Source organism: Pholis gunnellus (genome assembly GCF_910591455.1).
Source record: "Pholis gunnellus genome assembly, chromosome: 3".
NCBI classification, from domain to species: Eukaryota; Metazoa; Chordata; class Actinopteri; order Perciformes; family Pholidae; genus Pholis; species Pholis gunnellus.
The window spans coordinates 7,512,629-7,530,273 of record NC_136529.1 but is presented as its reverse complement, the minus strand read 5'-3'; the positions used below and the strand labels follow the sequence as shown (position 1 = coordinate 7,530,273).

General features: G+C 38.7%; 1 protein-coding gene across 1 annotated transcript in view; it reads right to left on the bottom strand.

Annotated features, from left to right (window-relative positions):
* The window catches only part of grm4 (glutamate receptor, metabotropic 4), a gene marked incomplete at both ends in the record, with an annotated part of 61,932 nt that overhangs the window by 29,143 nt on the left and 15,144 nt on the right, over positions 1-17,645 (bottom strand). The window contains 3 exons of the mRNA XM_079157103.1: positions 2,487-2,627; positions 2,958-3,112; positions 3,283-3,418. Coding sequence (XP_079013229.1) covers positions 2,487-2,627; positions 2,958-3,112; positions 3,283-3,418 — 432 coding nt within the window. The remainder of the gene's footprint in view (positions 1-2,486; positions 2,628-2,957; positions 3,113-3,282; positions 3,419-17,645) is intronic.

The window sequence follows — 17,645 nt, the reverse complement described above, 5'->3', positions numbered from 1 at the left end:
GTGTGGGAAGTATGCAGATTGTGCATCCACACATCTGCCTCCAGGGCAGAGTGGTGGCTCAGTGGTTAACACTGTCACCTCACAACAAGAAGGTCGTTACTTTGATTCCCTGTGTGTGTGATTTCCACCTAAAGACACATTATTCAGCTGGACAAGAGATTTAAAATTGCCCTTAAGTATGAATATGAGAGTGGATGAGTTTGCAACTGTGTGTCCCTAATGATGTGCTGATCTATCGGATGTGTCTCCCTCTGCTTCTCCCTCATGTGTACGCCGCACGGGCCATGATTATGTTATGAAACAAAACTGTTTTTCATTATCTTTATTTGTTGCACATGACTCTGTTCTTGCTGTAAAGTAATCCATATTATTTAAATTTCAAATACATTTTGCTGTCATTTCAAATTCGTGTGTGCATAATGTGGGGCTCTATGTCATATACCCCAAGGCACGATCCTGCCATATTTGAAAAATAAATAGAACCGTAATTGAATTTTTTCGTAAATGTAAATTCAAACTTGATAATGGACTAAAATGCATTAGAATGACTGGATCTAGCTTTGAGATCATGGTATAAGCTCAGTCCTCAGCTGGCCTCTTCACTTTGGGAAGCAAGCATCAGTGATAAAAAGCAAGTCAAAGGTACACGACAGAGATCTATGATTCCAACAGGTAGCTCGGGAACTCGGAGAATCCAATTACCGAGCTTTAGGTTCTGTCGTCTATGTCACCTACTGCTGGGTTAAGTTAAAAGGCTCTGGACTCTGAAGAAGCTATACATAGATTTGTGCCTCTGGTTGGTGTCTTCTCTGTTGTATTTTAACATTAGTAAGGAGACTAGTGTGTTGACAAACATTTAGCTTCTCATTCATTTAGTAAGAAAAGTAAATTAGCATTTTAAAAATACTTTAAACTGTTAATTTGTAGGCAAAAGTCAGTCACTGTGCTAGCTAGAATGTGTATGTGTGTGGGGCGGAATTCTTTTAAATAATGACTACCGAATGTTTTTTTGTTATGTACCATTCCACAGAATTTGTAATGCTTCCAGGCAGTGGATGCACATCTCATCTAATGTCCAAGGTCCTAACTGTATTTGAAGTGTAAATTAATAGCTTTTGTTTAGTTTTTTGGGAGCATCTATACAATGTGCAAGTGCCCTTTATTGTTTACTTTGTGCTTTTACTTTAGATTAAACTGGGAGACTATTGACAGACAATGAACCTGAGGGAATTGGTGGGCTACTTTATTGGTACTGTAATTCCTGCCACACATACTGGAAACCTTGCACAGTCGTCAGTATCCTACATAAGTGGCTTTGTAATTTCTTTTTCATTTTCTTTCAATGATTTATAATGCGGGGTGTCTATATGTGGGAATAACAAAAGCAGCTCCAGCAGAGTGGAATAAAGAATACTAGTGCATGTTATAGATGTAATGTAAATGAATTGTGAGTGGAATATTTACTTTCATTATTAGCAAGCATAAAGGCTTGTTTTACAAATGTAAACACACAACAAAGTACAAAATCTACTCTTTTAAGTTGCCCTCTGTGAAGCTAATGCGCAAACAAGCCACTGAATGCTACGATTAACAGCTGTTAACATTAGCTACCCTGCTAGCTTCAAGTTGTTCGTCATACTGTACTATTTTTTTAATATATTAAATATATTTTTAAATAAATAAAGTAAAATGTCATTGTTGTTGCTGATTGATATGGTCGACCAGTTGTTTTAACCAGCTGCTTATAAATATGCGTGCATGGCTGGGCACAAATTATTATTATCATTATTAATTACAAATTAAAAGATATCTGGCCCTGCTAAATAATATTATCAGGAATATCTTGAATGTGTAATTATGTGATAAGCATGTTTCTCACATCATGACACCCAAATGGTTATCATGTTCACCACACATATTACGTTGGAGTTATTATTATGAAGCATCTTAATTATTAATGACTATTAGTGCAGGAAAGAGTAACTGATTTCAGCAGTTAAAATTGAGTTTTACCCAAGTAAGACAAGGGATCATTTTGCCCCCGGACAACATGTGTTTATCCCTCATCTTTTAAATATATGTTGTACTACTTAATTGATGTTTAAACCTTAATAAAATGCTCAGTGTTTTTTCCTCGAGACAGATTGTGCCCTCCACAGCTGTATAACGTATGGCACTGAGCCTGAAGCTTTAACCATGCAGCCCAGCTGAGCCATTCACTCGTTATAGCCATGTGGGTAAACACACTAGACTCAGCAGAAATACAGTGCAGCACTGAAATGAGCTGTGAGATTAACTGTGAGTTTGACTATCGAATATATAGCTGCTCCATTTTTCTTTTTTTTTTTAATAGGTGGGCAATGCTGTCAAAACACACCCTGAGCCAAATGTGTCCCTTAAGACATCAGAAGAATGTTTACACGTTGGTTAAAAGTTTGAACTCAAATTGTTGAAAAGCGTTTTTCCACGGCATGAGAGTATCTTACTTGTGCACTTTTTCAGCCCGGACCCTTTCTTCACGGCGTGACGGCTGAGTTTGCAGCTGAAGTTGTTCTCCCAGAACTCAGCAAACCAGATATTCCTTCTGTTGTTCTCCAGCGTGCGGCTGATGAAGTAACGATCAAACCCTAGAAAGATCATTTCATTGTCATTGGCACAGTGTGTATCAGCACAGTGTCGGGACCGTTTGTGAGCCGGCGCTCCGATGTGTTTTACAGTATAATTGATTCAATATTACATCTTATGTTCAACATACTTTGTAGCTCTGTTTGACAGAATTTTAGGTTTTTGACTTTTGATGATCGTATGATCAATGGTTAAGCAAATTACAAAGAATCTTTTATTCTTTTGCAAACAGATACAGCCCTACGTCTCATGAAAAGGATATTTCACTGAAATATGCACATGGTTTTATTATACGGGGAGATCTGATATATGCACAAAGCACTTCTCTGTACCTTTGATGGACTGCCGCTTGGGCAGGATGGTGACGGCTCCCTCTGCCATCTCCTCCTGGTGCACAACCGGAGAGATCTTTGAGCCCCAGCTGTCCGACCCCACCCAGATGAAATGACCTGTCTGGTTGGCCTTTTTAGCTGCATGAAGTAGCCGCCTGCAAAGGTGAGGAAACAGATGTTGCAACGGATAAGGTCAGCATCCCGACCAACTCCACTTTGATTTTGTTTTGCAATTGGTTACACAGCGGTCTGCTGGATGGATGCTGTGGCTCTGATGTTTTTCTAATCTTCCACGGTGTGTTACGTAGCTATCACTAGGACCTACCTGATATCGTCTTCGTTGGCAAAAAGTATGACAACTCTTGCATTTGGGTTTTCTCTGAGGCGTCGGATGACCTTGTCAAACTCTCCCTGCTTGGGCTCCCGGGGAATCTTGACAGACTGGGAGATGCACACCCCCCCTAAACACAAGGAAGTTTACAGATCAAGTCAATGTGATCATTTAGAGAAACTGTGGAAAAATGACATCACAGTTTAAAATAAAAAATCACAGAAAGTAAAGTTAACATGAATTAAACATCAGAAATGTCACTTTACATTTTTTGTTGTGTGAACTGAATTTAAATCTAATTAGGTACAAATAAACAATCATGGGCGAGGTAATGAAATCAAGGGCTTTGTGTTGTCAGTTTACCCGGGAGTGCTTAAAAAACTGAAACTGAGATGGTGAAAATCTGCATTGACCAACGGGAAGAATTCTCTCAGAATTTCTTTACAAAAGGCCTTTTCTTTATCTACAGTTTGCTGTTTAGCATTTGGGAATAATGTGAATATGTGTAATAGTCTGTATGTTGATTCTCTATTACTTTTACAGGGCATTATACATTCCATTGTGGATTTAACTGAGACTTTTACGGTACTTTTAACGGTGAGGAATGGTCTGTTTTTCATAGAAGAAGAAGCAGCTTCACAACCTCTTTTTCTTCTGGACTCTTCCCAGGAAGGTAAGCATTTTCTTCGCTCGGTTTACTATTCTTGTTTTTGCTAAATACGTGACACCAAGGTATTTAAACAAGTAGATAAATGTTTTTTTTATACATGAATCTGTTAATGAAAGCAGAACGTTTGTGGAGGAGTGTGTGCTGCAGGCTGCGCTGCTATACTGTACTGTTATGAGTATTTAATGACTCTCTTCATGGTACTACACCGGCACAGAAAACATGCAAGAATGTGAATGCTTTTGGCCTGAATCCCCGCTTACACCCATAATACAGTACACTCACAATAAGACTAACACTTAAGAGTCCTTGCAAAAGCAAACCCGAAAAGTACAGCAACGAAACAAAGAAACAAAAGGATGCTGGGTTGTGTTTTGTGCATTTGAAGCAATGTTCCCAGTGCTTCTCCAACAGGATTTCTTTGTGGAGATTTAGAGTGCCTCAGTGTGGCATGTTTATCTGAAGGATTGTTTCTTAGCATCCTGCGGCTCTCAGGACAGCGGGGACACAACCAAGACATGTCTTAGTACATCCTGTACACTCGCTGTAGAGCTTATATACAGTACATGCACACTATACCTATCAGCGCTGTAGATGGAGACCAGTTCAGAGTCAGGGAAGCTAAACTATGTAAATTATTCTTTGCCAAAGTGAGTTTGTGATTGCAGTGTCATATGAAAGATTAACTCTACAGCCCGACATGTTGTTCTCCAAAAAGCAATCAGAGGAAACAACCAATGAAAGGATTGAACAATTAACTGCAAATTAATTACAGTAACACCTCCCTCTCCATCAGCCGAGTCATGTCAACGACGTGAAGCATGAAGCTAACGCAGATAAAAAAAAATACAGCAGCAGAAAGGCTTCTATGGTTGTTATTTTAGTACTTGTAGATCATTGTCCTGTGTGCGTGACGTGCGCGGTGGTCTAGACTCCTGTCATTCTGTGGCCTTCCTCCCTAGTGCCCAGCTCAATGAGGAAACAGCCAAATCCAGATTTAGCTGTCTAAAAAAGTTTTGAGGTTTGAGACAGAGTCTGAAGTGGATGAAACTGTCTCGTTCTTGCACAGCTGTCACCAAACCTCGTTAAGTTTGAGAAGGTCGGACAGAATTTCTGACCCTGTCCTCGGACACGCAAATGTTTCAAATTGTGTCAGCGGAAAAACAGAACTGCAACAATCCTGCAATGAGTGCTGTGTATAGACACGTTTTGAGAACGATGGGCTGCAATAGTTAATGAGAGTTTGTGTAGAAATCAATGTCCCCGACTCCAAATGTATCATCTGGCACTGTCACGATGGCACAAAAACAAAAGCAGTATAAAAGGCAGGACAGCAGGATATCAAGGTCACCAAATCAAAACACCCTTTCACGCTTTCATTGCGTGACCCCCCACCGAGGCAGTATCTTTCTAGTATGTTTACCACTGCATCAAAAACAATTGCAGTCATGCATTTAGCTTCTTGTAGTTTTGTACTTTGCTTTACCCTCTTGAGGAGTTCCACTGTTCCAATAAAGATATCTTTTACCATCCCACAGCCTGAAAATTAAACCATTCATTTGCAGACCTGTTAAATAAGCTGTGGGCTCACAGTAAGAGGAACATATTGCATTGCTGATTTTAATAATTCAGAATATAATGCTTTTACACTTGTGTATTTGTTACAACAGTAGAAAATAAGCAGTTTACTTGCAATACTAAGATACAGGATTAGTGCCAAGATGTACCAAGTAAAAGGCCAAAAACATATTAAGGATTTATAGACTGTTAACAAGACGGTAGTGCCGTTTTTTTTTTGCGCCATTCATTCAGTTCATTTTAACCAGTTTCTTTTAGAAATGGGGGTTATTTTGCTTTGTATGGAATGTAGTTTTCAGAAGGGAAAAGAGCTGCGGTATAAGATCAGAAATGTTTTTTTCACAATGATCGAAGACATTTGCAAATTTAAGATGTGTTATTTATGTAACTCGACTTATAGCAGAGCTGCGTCAATTTCATCCATGCTTGGGATCATTTTAGTTGCTATCTTTTGGTCCCAATCTTTTGTGGATGTAGCTCGACAGCTATGTAGGAGGATCCCATCTGCAAAGCTCCGATTGGTCAATTGTTCCTCTGACTGAGGGAAACAGCCGTCAGTGACACAACAACAAGATTTGGTTGGTGATTCAGCTGTGAAACTGGGTTAGAGATTAGATTTGAAGATTCTTTATTCTTTATAAATAAACATGAATAGTTTATGGATTAATGGTTTCTACCGCAGCTCTATCAAGTCCAATGTTCTGACGAGGCTGTTAGGAACAAGGATTTGAGGTTGCTTCAGTTTTCTGAAAGTTTTCGTCACATCCGACAATTTTCTTTTGGATGCATTCCAGATTTTGAGCAGAAAGTGTTTGAATCCACGAAGGGATTTTTGGTATCCCTGAAAAAAATAAAAATACAATCACGCTTTAACTGTCATCTTTTATTTGATGGCAGACTGCTGCAGGGAGTGTTTGTCGTGACTGCATTTGTGAGAGCATTTCATCACTTCAGCCATTTGTGTGTGATGACCCACTTGTCCAGTTGACTCAAACATGCTCTATTATCGTCCATTTGGGGTGTTTACTCAAATTGATGGGTTTAGATAAGTGAGAAGCATGCAAACCACACCGTCACTTTGAGGTTGTCATATGCCAGAGTGGAGGACTATCCTGTTGTCATCTTAACAATGTGTTCACTAAAATGAATGGAAAGTAGTGTTGACAAATAGCTGCTGCAGTATCAGGGCAGCCGCAGACATGTCATCTGTCTTTGCCACAATGGCTGAGCAGCTTTCATTTTCTGCTTTTCATTTATATTCAGATGCCTTCCAGATAACAACAGACATACTGCGTGTGAGATCAGGTCATGGCATCAACAACCACCGCATTTTCTTTGTATTTTAATTATGTGAACACCAGATTCCATAACGCAAAATCTAATTATGTCGCAGCCGCACATGATCAAATAAGCTGACGATTAGATTTAGAAAGCAGAAAGAAGATCTGTTGATTCATAAAAGAAGATGAGAAACTGTCATTGATGTTTTTCATGACCTAAGGTCACCGGAGAACAAATTCAGGTACAATCTACCATTTCCTCTCACTCGACCACTGTTTGATATACTTTGCAACTGCAGAGACGATGTGCACAACATCTACTCTGTTTGCCCAGAACACTGAATATATCCTGCTTCCTGTGTTTTAAAGCTGTCTTTTGTGCTTCCTGCATATTTCTTGGACCTGGGTAAAAAATATACCCTTTAGACATATTCGAATGGAGTAACTACATACAAATTTAACTTATAATAAACCCAGTGGGAGGTCATTTCCACAACCAACAAACACAACAATTAATTCTAAAACCATACTGTCACTGTATATTAAAGTTAATAGTCAAATACTAGGCAATTAAAGCAACTTTAGTTATGGTTCACAGCAAGTTTGCAAGCAAGGTTGTGTCTCGTCAAGGCAATCCTTTGTAGTTTATTTTCCGCCACTGTAAGGCATATCCTTATATGTGGCAGAGAAGCTGCTACGAAAGAAAACACATGCAAAAAGAAGTAATAACTCACATGAGGAAAACATAAAAGATAACATCACAATTTGTACAGAAACAAAAGAGCAAAAGATCAAGACATATGCTGAAAATACAGAAAAACATAAAAATAAAGTAATGCTTCTAGCCGTACAGCACAATGAAACAAAGCCACACTCAGTTTATGGGGGATTCTAAAAACTATTACACAAGTAGTACTTATGAAAAGACATTTATTTGCTGATTTCTTTCTAAATGTGACATTAACCGTTGTGAAAATGTTTTCTTCTTTTTGCTTATAGTATTTGGTTGTGTTTTCTTAAAGTTGGACAAATTGGTATTTTTACATTAAGAATAAATGAAATGACTTTGTATAATGTGAAACGGTTGGTTGAGACTGTTTTCACTAACTCTTTACAGTGTTTTACCATCTTTTCGCTCATTGTATTGGCTTTACCGTCCACACATCATTACTCTTTTGGTTCAGTCTCGTCAGCGCTGTTTCCAGACGTTATTTTCCAGCTGTTATTAAGGTTACTCAAGTAAAAGTAGTAATCCAGCAGGAAAACAAGTAAAAGCCCTGCATTCAAAATGTTACTGAAGTAAAGTATTAGCATCAAAGATATACTTGAAATACAAAAAAGCAAAAAGTACTCATTATGCAGAATGGCTCATTTCAGAATAATGTATTACATGACTAAATTATAATTATTGATGCATTATGGTATGCCTCAGTTTTGAGATATTTTTTCAAATGAATTGAATAGTTCATCATTGAGTCCAGATGGACGTTTGAGCCACATTTGAAAACAATGCCCTCCAGGCATCCCTGAGATATCACATCCACCAGAATGGACTTGATATTGTTACGTCCGTCCGTCCGGTCCATCAAAATAACAAGTTCACCATCAACTTTATATGTTGTAAGTGGCCCAAAAACATCACTTCCGCCTCTTTAATGCTGCTTTAGGTTTTAGCACATTGTGAAATTCTCTTGGCTACGATCACGTTACTAAACCACCAGACGAGTTAGATACTGAATGTACGCATCACACAATCTCACACAAACAAAACTAAAAACACACATTCTGTGTAGGAATGCATGTATGTCTGATTTCATAAACGTTTGTATTTGTGTTTAAGAGGAACATTTAAAGTACACAGTATCTTGTGTGTATTGCACAGTACACTGTATGGCATCCTCTCCTTGTAAATCTGGGATTAAATTTCAACGATGCTGAACTCCACATGAGCTGACAAAAGCTTTTTATTTTAACGGGAACTTTAGTGTCACTTCCTTCATTTTGCCTGTATTTTACATTAGCAACAGCCCATTTTCTATTTCATGGCTTTCATGTAATAATTCAAGGTAAAACATTCTGTAATTTCCTGCTTAAATCAGGGCTTGTAAGAAGTGAGCGTTTTTAACCTTGCAGCAGTCCTACAACAAAAAAAAAAACGTCTGTTTTTTAATTCCATTGAAAACTTCAGTGTTGCTGCTCTGTGCTCTAATTTGAATGCATTATGTAAAGACCTCTTAGTCAGGGAGCAAAGCTATTCACCGAAATAAACACAACACGACAGATGTCCTCACGCTGAATACTGATGGCGCTAAATCAGCATTAACAATCAGTTATTGCTGGATTAGTGAGGACGTTTCTCAACAAGGAATTTGATAATATATATCTTATTTGAACATGACATTACACATGAGGTGTGAACTATTCCCCATTATAATGTTCTCAGCAGCTGAACTGTAGTTTTACAAATGAAATGTGAACTGTAGAAAAGTCACAAAAGTTCATGGAAGGTTTTGAGTACTGAACTGACAAAATTATTCAAAGCAGGAAACCGGATCCTGAGAAACTGTTTGATGTTAGAAAGTAGCTTTGTCTGTGATGGTTTTACCTTCCTACTGCATTTACAATACAAAGAGGAATCTTAGGTTTGCTGTTGGCTTGCTTTGCGTCAGGAGGTTGTTTTTGTGGATGTGTGAGGAGATTTGAAATAACCTTCTCTTGCAAATGATTCCCTTTTCTTGCCAAGTCTATACTGTGTAACTTCCACTGCCTATGTGGGTCTGATGTGCCAGAAAAGAAATTCCCGTCCAACGAAGCCATTTGTTTTTCATAATAGATTTCCAAGACAGATTTCTTCCTGCAAGCCCTCAGCGTGGCTGGTTGTAGACTTTAATCTGTCATGCTGTGTCCATGCTCAGTTCAATTAAACCAAAGAAATACAATAGTATTAAGTCTGAAAACACAATTTGTTGTGTCTCCGCTCCACTGGGTTTCCTAATTGTACATCTTTCCCCTGTTATTCGTTCACCACACATGTCTTTTTGTGTGTTTAGTCTGTGGAGCAAGTCAAGTAAATAATGAACCAGTTGGACATACTATCTTGACTCCTTTGTTTTCCTTTTTTTTTAAGCTCTAGATCAGGGGTGTCAAACATACGGCCCGCGGGCCGGATCCGGCCCGCCACGTCATTTTATGTGGCCCGCGAATCCGCCAGCAAAAAAAAAAAATGTAAAAGTCGGACAATTTACAAATATCCGTTGTATCGCGCACGGCGGAGCTCCTCCCCGATCCGCACGCGCCGCGCACACCTCCACCAGCGTATGTGGCAGCAGCAGCAGCAGCAGCCCCCCTCCCCGCCGACGAAGAAGTAGCAGCACCACCACCCCCCCCCCCCCACACCCCCCGACAACCGGCCCTTTGGGGGCAACCATGATGCTGATGTGGCCCCAGAGCGACAATGAGTTTGACACCCCTGCTCTAGATGCTTCTGACTTGTCAGTGTGTGAAAGTTGGTTAATCTCAGACATCAGCTTGAAATATTTTGTTAAAATCAAAGCACATACCAGTCGAAATGCACCAGGGACTACATTTTCAGAAAAAAGGAAGGATCATAATGTGCTATAAAATACTTTTCATCCCCTAGTAGGTTTTTAAACATTTGTTCATATTTCAGAACAACATAACGTGCAGTTGGGCCATCTTCATTAGGCCCATGTCACAGATGTTTCTGTGATCGGGTCCGTGTCAGAGTGCAACAGCTACTTTGAAAAACACCACCAAAGAAAAGTGAGTGAGGACTAGAAATCAATACGAGATTTAGTCATTTTTATCTCTGCCAGGGAGGTTGTGTTTTCAGCCTTGTTTGTTTGTTGGCAAGCTACCTCCAAAACTTAACAGTAACAGTTTTAAATAAAACTTGAGACACTTGAGATAGTTTGGTTTTTTTGGTGCAAATGTGGACCCAAACACAGACTCTGGAATGTTTCAAAGGAACTATTTAAAGGGAACATATGCTCATTTTCAGTTTAATACTTATATTTTGGGTTTCTACAAGAACATGTTTGTATGCTTTAATGTTCTGACTGACTTACTTTACTTAAACATAATCACTACTTTATCATTAACTATTGCATTTACTAAAATACAAAACGTGTCACTTTTTTATTTCCAAAACTTAATTTCCTAGCACATTTATAAATATTTAAAGATGTAATAATCAATATTTTTATATTATTAATGGCTTGAATTGATAGATGTTTGCTCACTACTCATCACATACTGTCCTGTCCTCAACACTTGTACCGTGTATTGTGTCCAATGGTTTGATGATATTGTATTTCAAATAAAATGGAACATCATCTTTCTTCAAGTTTGTGGTCCACGTTGAAATGTCAAAAATAAGAAAATAATTAAATTACCTTTTGTTCCTCTCCTTTAGTTTGATGGTACTTTGGCAAAAATAAAATGGAGCACTGTCTCTATCCATGGTGTTTAGATGAAAAGGACATTTTGACAAATATGGCAAATTACAGCAGTTACACACACACACACACTCCATTCTGCCCATTCTGACTTTCAAACATCATTTCAACACAGTTCAAACAGAAAAACACTTTGGAAATAACAAAGTGTGATGTCGGCTGTGTTACCAGACAAAATAAGAGACCACAGAAAAAAAAGGTTTCAGGTAATAGAAATCTGACAATGTTGTTTACATGCTTTGGATGGTGGAGGAGTCAAAACAGGTCATCATTTAAAATATGACCTTTAGTTAGTATCGCATCCATCAAGCTGATCACTGTAATGTTTTAAAACATCGGAACAAAGTGCCCGAATGAATCATCCCTCAACACTGCAGCAACATTGAATGGAGGTGGTGTCTGCCATATCACATTTATTAAGTAAAGCAAATGTGAATTGAATAACATAGCAATCAGTCTGCTCTTCTGAAATATCATCAGTAGAGATGCGTTGATTGCAACATTCTTGACAGATTCCAATATCCGATTTCTTAAAAGTCTGACAAAAATGATGTGTTAATAGAGAATAATGAGAGAAAACTTTATTCTAGACTCTGTATGTAAGCCTGTTGTAGATAATCATCCATCAAAAACAATGTCATTATTAATCTATTTATTCATATAAAACTAAATGAATCAGTATCTATTCACATTAATTAAAAGATATGTGTATTGTATTATGTGGACTCCTGCAGCGTGTGGCTTCCTCCTGCCTTCCCCACCACCTACTGACTGTGAACTCCCCACAAGGAGAGGGGGAGACCCCGCGCCGTTGACAATAGTCAAGTTACTGTCTGTGTCGACGCCAACCACCGTGCCACTGTTAATTTTCGACCTGCAAAGAATTGGCTATATCTAAGACTGATCGGCTGCTCGCCGGTCATGGCCGATGAAGCTGAAAATCGCCCCGATTCTGGTCACCGGCGAATCGATCGGAGCATCTCTAATCACCAGAGATATCCCACTAACAGATGGCTTGACACAATCATGTTATTGCAATCCTTCTTCAAAGTGCAAGAAAAAAAACCTAACATGGCTTAATAATGTTCTATTTTATTTTTCACCTCTTCTTTAAAGCAAGGGCAGCGGTTTCAATCAAACCAATTGACTTCTGCCTGACCTCTTTCTTTTGACTACAGTCCAGAAAGGCCTTGGGCAGAGCTGAGTCCGCATACTAAGCCCTACGAATAGGCGTACTTGACTGCAGCAGCCTACCTAATTGACTCTGTAATGGTGTCATAGTTCACTGCCACCAAATTAAATTGAGTTTTCAAGTGAGCTTTGGCAACACTCGTACAAATACTGATACAACTCCAAGTTTCCCGCCCTTAACACAACAAGGAGCATCAAAACAATGCCGATGTAGCATACTGGATACTAACTGATCAGTCCAAGCCAGTTACATCAACATGTAAATATAAATGTGATATATAACCATCTGTCATGACATCATTTTAAAGTGGCACATATTTTGATGTGATGTATGTATGTATGTAAAAGGGTCACTCGCAGTCAGTGGTTGCCTTCAGACTTTCTTGTTGTCGGTTATTTTTGACAGACAGGGTCGTAACAATTCCGCCATAATCTGTCTGTCTCGTTGTCAGACGTAGCAATCAGCTGATTTAGGGGAAAAAAAACGTCAGTGCACTACCTGCAGCTATGGAAAACAGGCAAAGTCAGCAAATAGCTGGTAAAAACAGTGAAGCATTTAGCAGCTAAAAAGCCTGACATTTCCCTTCGAGGTTGGTAGAGAGCAAAATGGAGCTCAAAGTGAGTAAATATTGGACTTACATTCATCAGACGGCCCAAAACACGACTCCAAATCACTGATTATGTTGTTTAGCATTTGCTGGATGTTTAAATAAGCAACTGTATGCTAACGTGCTAGCTATTTCAGCTTTGTAAGGCCAGAATTCAGTTTGTCAAACATATGTGATGTTTAGCTTGTGGAGATTTTCAACAAAGCGGGTATGCACTCGTTACAGTGGTAGTAATCAACATTATTGTTTAGTTCCGTTGAAGTGAGTTTGTATTATTGTTTTATTGAGACACTGCAGATGACTGGGATTTTCTTGTTAATTCTCTCTGGACCGCCTAGACCTCCTCCAGAGATTGTTTTTCACACCTCTGACATGCCCTCTGTAGAAAAGGGACCACTGCTTACATTCAAAAGGTGGTACTTAGAACAGGAGCCATACGGAGGAGGCTACCGAACAGCAGGCTCCTACTGTTTTTTGAATTCACTTTGCTGCTCTTCCCCGTGTTTCTGTGGAGATGAGGTCATCTTGAGTGACATGCTGACAATGATTAGGTAATAGGTCTTTACAGGCTGCTGGAGCTTTATAAATCTGCTCTGTTGGATCATGCGTGGCTCACTCACACATTTGGCTACACCAGTTTACATTTTCTTCTCGTCAAATCATGAAATGAAATGTCTCTTCAAGGAAGAGAAAAATAAATGTGTTGTTTTATTGAGAAGCTATTCTTGCAGAGTGAACTCAAGAGAAAATACCAGGCGGTTTGTATTTTTTGCTTAATATTTTATTGGCGCTATTGTGAGAGATACTGTGAGTGGGAAGGGACCTGCAATAGCACAGAAAACCTCTTATGAAAGAAATGTTAAGCCTTAACAAAAAAAATGATACACAGCTGCTCGGGAGTATTTTTGCACCATAATTGACGTGCCACAAGCATAATTTCCCATCATTAGAGGGACCTGTTGCCCGGGAGCACAGGAGCTTCCAAGGAGGAAAATCTGAGCCCTTAAGCTTCCAGGCCTGAGAGATAACAGTGCTGCAGAATCACAACTGCAGAGATATGGGTAAAACATGTGAGCAACAAACAAGCCCATTTTGCAGATTCATTATTTTGGGTTGTAGAAATCATATCAAGCATTCTGTTATACATAATGAATGCAGACCTGAAGGAACATTTGATTTAAAAAAAAAAATCTGCAAAGGGAGTGGAAAGTAAGTGCAAACTCAAGACTGATGTGTGGAGTAAAGTGTTTTGAATAATGTGCCCGGTCCCTTTTCTCAAAAATTTAAATAAAAAACCTCTTCGCTTTCCTGCCCTTGAGACGAAGCCTCCGATTGTTCCGGTCCTAAAGAAAACCTCATCTGCAGGAGATGAATGACCTCATGTCCATTCGTCATCATCAACTCCCCACCAATTAAACGCCGACAAAACACTGCAGAGGAAGCAGCTGCTTTCATCTTCTAATTGACTGATTGATTCGCCTGTTTTTCTATCACCCTATAAGATGCTTTTATGATGGAACCCCTAAAGTGTTTGATTTGATTTATAGAATGCAGCTCGAGCGGGCCCACTGATGTGGGAAAGTGAATTCATATGGTATGAAAAAAAACCCTGTCTGCTGAGGAAACAAAGCACACAGAAAAAAAGAAGTCAAGTGTTTTGTTTTGCTAATTTGTTGTTGCTGTTGAGTACCTCTCGAAGAGACAGAAATGATGTAAAACTTCATCTTCAATATGTTCAGAAATATCCTAAATCTGAGACCGACTTGTGTGGGAGTTCTGAAAAAGATTTTGTTGGCATTTTATTTGTCTGGAAAATACCTCTTGAACCCTGCCCCTATTTTTAGGCCTCTGCTCGAAATTGCATACCCATACTAAAAGGAGTGCATCTTTGCAACCACAATGTCTATTTGAATCATTTTGATGTTATAATAAAAGGGAACACTTGTGAGATTTGTTCAGATGTGTAAATATCCGTATATATGTTACTGATTAAGAGTAAATGAAGATGGCACACAGCTAAAATTGAAAAGTTTCAGGTTTGCCTGAAAAGAAAAGCACTTTTATTGATATTATTTCTTTGAAATGATGCAGGTCCAAGCCTAAAAACAATCCCAAATCATAGCACAATATGTGACCAGTCTCTCTGCAAAGTTTGACTTTGATAAAGTGAAGCACAACAACATGAGAGAGGTTTTAGTACAGAGAGTTTAGGCGAGAAATATGAATATTGTATTGTAGTAATTCTAATAGTTGGTGAGTGAGTTGTGTTTGGAGCATGAACAAATGGCATTCATATTATTTTAACCAAGGTTCTGAAGTTTCACGTGGTATGCGACATCATTATATTCGTTTCGTAATGAGTATTTCTTCGATGGTCTAAGATAAGACAGTACAGACAGCCCCCTTAGGAGGGGGCTCTAGTAGACAGGGGCAATAGCTCATCCTTAGGGCTGGACACATCTCAATACACAAACCTTTCATCAGGGATCTATATTCACTCCACCCTTCAGGACAATTGGTGTTGGATTTTACTAAGAATATTTTTCTTTAGAGAGCTGTTTGCCATTCTTGGGGAAGGATACGTTTGATATCATGTAGCAGCTTTCAGTTTCCACTCTGGGGGCAAAAAAGGAAAAACTGAAATTCTTTCAAAGAAAGTTTTTTTTTTTTTTTAGGGATTAGTGTTTGACTAACATGGTTTTCTAAGACTGCTATTTTTAGATAAGTGGGCCCTATAGTCAACATTCTGCACCGATAGTTAGAATATTTTAATTTGCTCTTTTTCGCTGAAGTTCAGGTCTCCACAACAATGCTAGTTCAAGCTTCACGGTTCAATTTATTCATCCATAAAATCACGTGTAAATTACACTTAATCAACCAACCCTGATTACAGAACATAAGAAACAGATACCCCTAAAATAACACAACAGATGAAGATAGATCTCTGAATGTGTGGTTGAGTCTCTGTCACGTTACACACAAAATACCAATCTGACATATTGGCAACCAAAGATACAGGGATGGACAAAATAACAGAAACACCTCACAAAACAACACAATCTTGCACAGCTTGCAATCGGGAGCTTATGAAGTAACAGCTTGAAGTTTGAGCTGTTTTTTCACAATATTGTTGGTGCTCTAAATAAATAAATATAAATAAATCACTGCACATAAACAAATGCATCTCTAAAACTGGACGATTCAGTCTAATTATTTCCTTTTGATGCGGACTAGGACTTGCTGTGAAAACTTGATCCACATGTCTGTACAGCATGTCTAGATTCAAACAGACACAATGTATGTATACTTGGAAAAGCTGTTACACATGCCAGCAGGAAACCCAGCAGGACAGGCAGTAGTTGCCCATTTCAGCACAGAACACCCACAAAGCATTGTGACAGCTCCCTAACTCCAGCATGAGCAGAGCTTTGCAGTAATCGTGCCAGAAACAGACCTGACGCATAAAGAGAGTTCAAGGTCCAGACTGGTTTGTCTCAGCTATTGGATAGATTGCGCTCAAATTTAGTAGAGAGATTCATGTTCTAAAGAGGAAGAATCCTCCCCATGCGTTTCCTTCAGCACCACCCGGAGGATTACATGTGTGGCTTTGACTGAAATGTCCCACCAGCATATGGGACAGATTGCATTTGGTACATACCTTCATTTTCCTTTTGAGAAGAACAGCAGTTACTTTGGTGAGTTACCTATCATCATGTCAAATCTTGTCTCATCCTTTGGGCAAAATAAAGGTGTTGAACGTGACATACCTTCTAAACTTCACCATGTCAACAATTCCACTGCAAGCACATGTGAGCGGGCTGACATTAGCATTATTATTTAAATGATTTAAATACACTCGACACTTTTACTTTTACACTACACTTACATTTCACTTGTTTATAGTCCTGTCATCTGTTCGTTCGTGCACTTTACTTTATATTTCACTTTATTTTATACTTTATTTTTTATATTTTACTGTACATTTTAATATGCTTCTACTTTTTGCACTGTGTTGATTGTTGTTGATTGTTAAATGTTATGCACCTCCCGCAATAAACGGTTCTGATTCTGATTAAGCTAAGCCTCGCCGATTCGCCAATTATTTTATTCACTTTCATTCATTTTCTTATTCCTAAAAACAAAGGGTCTACCAAGACCCCCAGACGTTTATTCTGAGACAAACAAAAAAAACGTGTGGAGAATGTTTTGGTTGTTTTCAAGTGATTATTCTGAAATGTATTTGTGTGCTTGTGTGTGTGAAGAAAGACTTGAGTTAATGGTAGTCTGATTACAGTCTGTGAAATTGTAATAGCCAATGTACACACTGATCTTAATACTGCACTTTTGAGATAACATTAGACAAAGACGTGATTACCCAAAAACAGGATTGTGTGCAGAAAGGAAAATATTTCACACACCCTGTGATGTTGTTGAGTGCTCAGCTGCACAAAACCAATTTTGCATCAAAGAAGCCAGATGAAAAGAGTCCAAAGCGACAGTGATATCATTTTCCCTGAAATCTGTTGCAGCAACATTTCCTCTATAAATGCAGCAT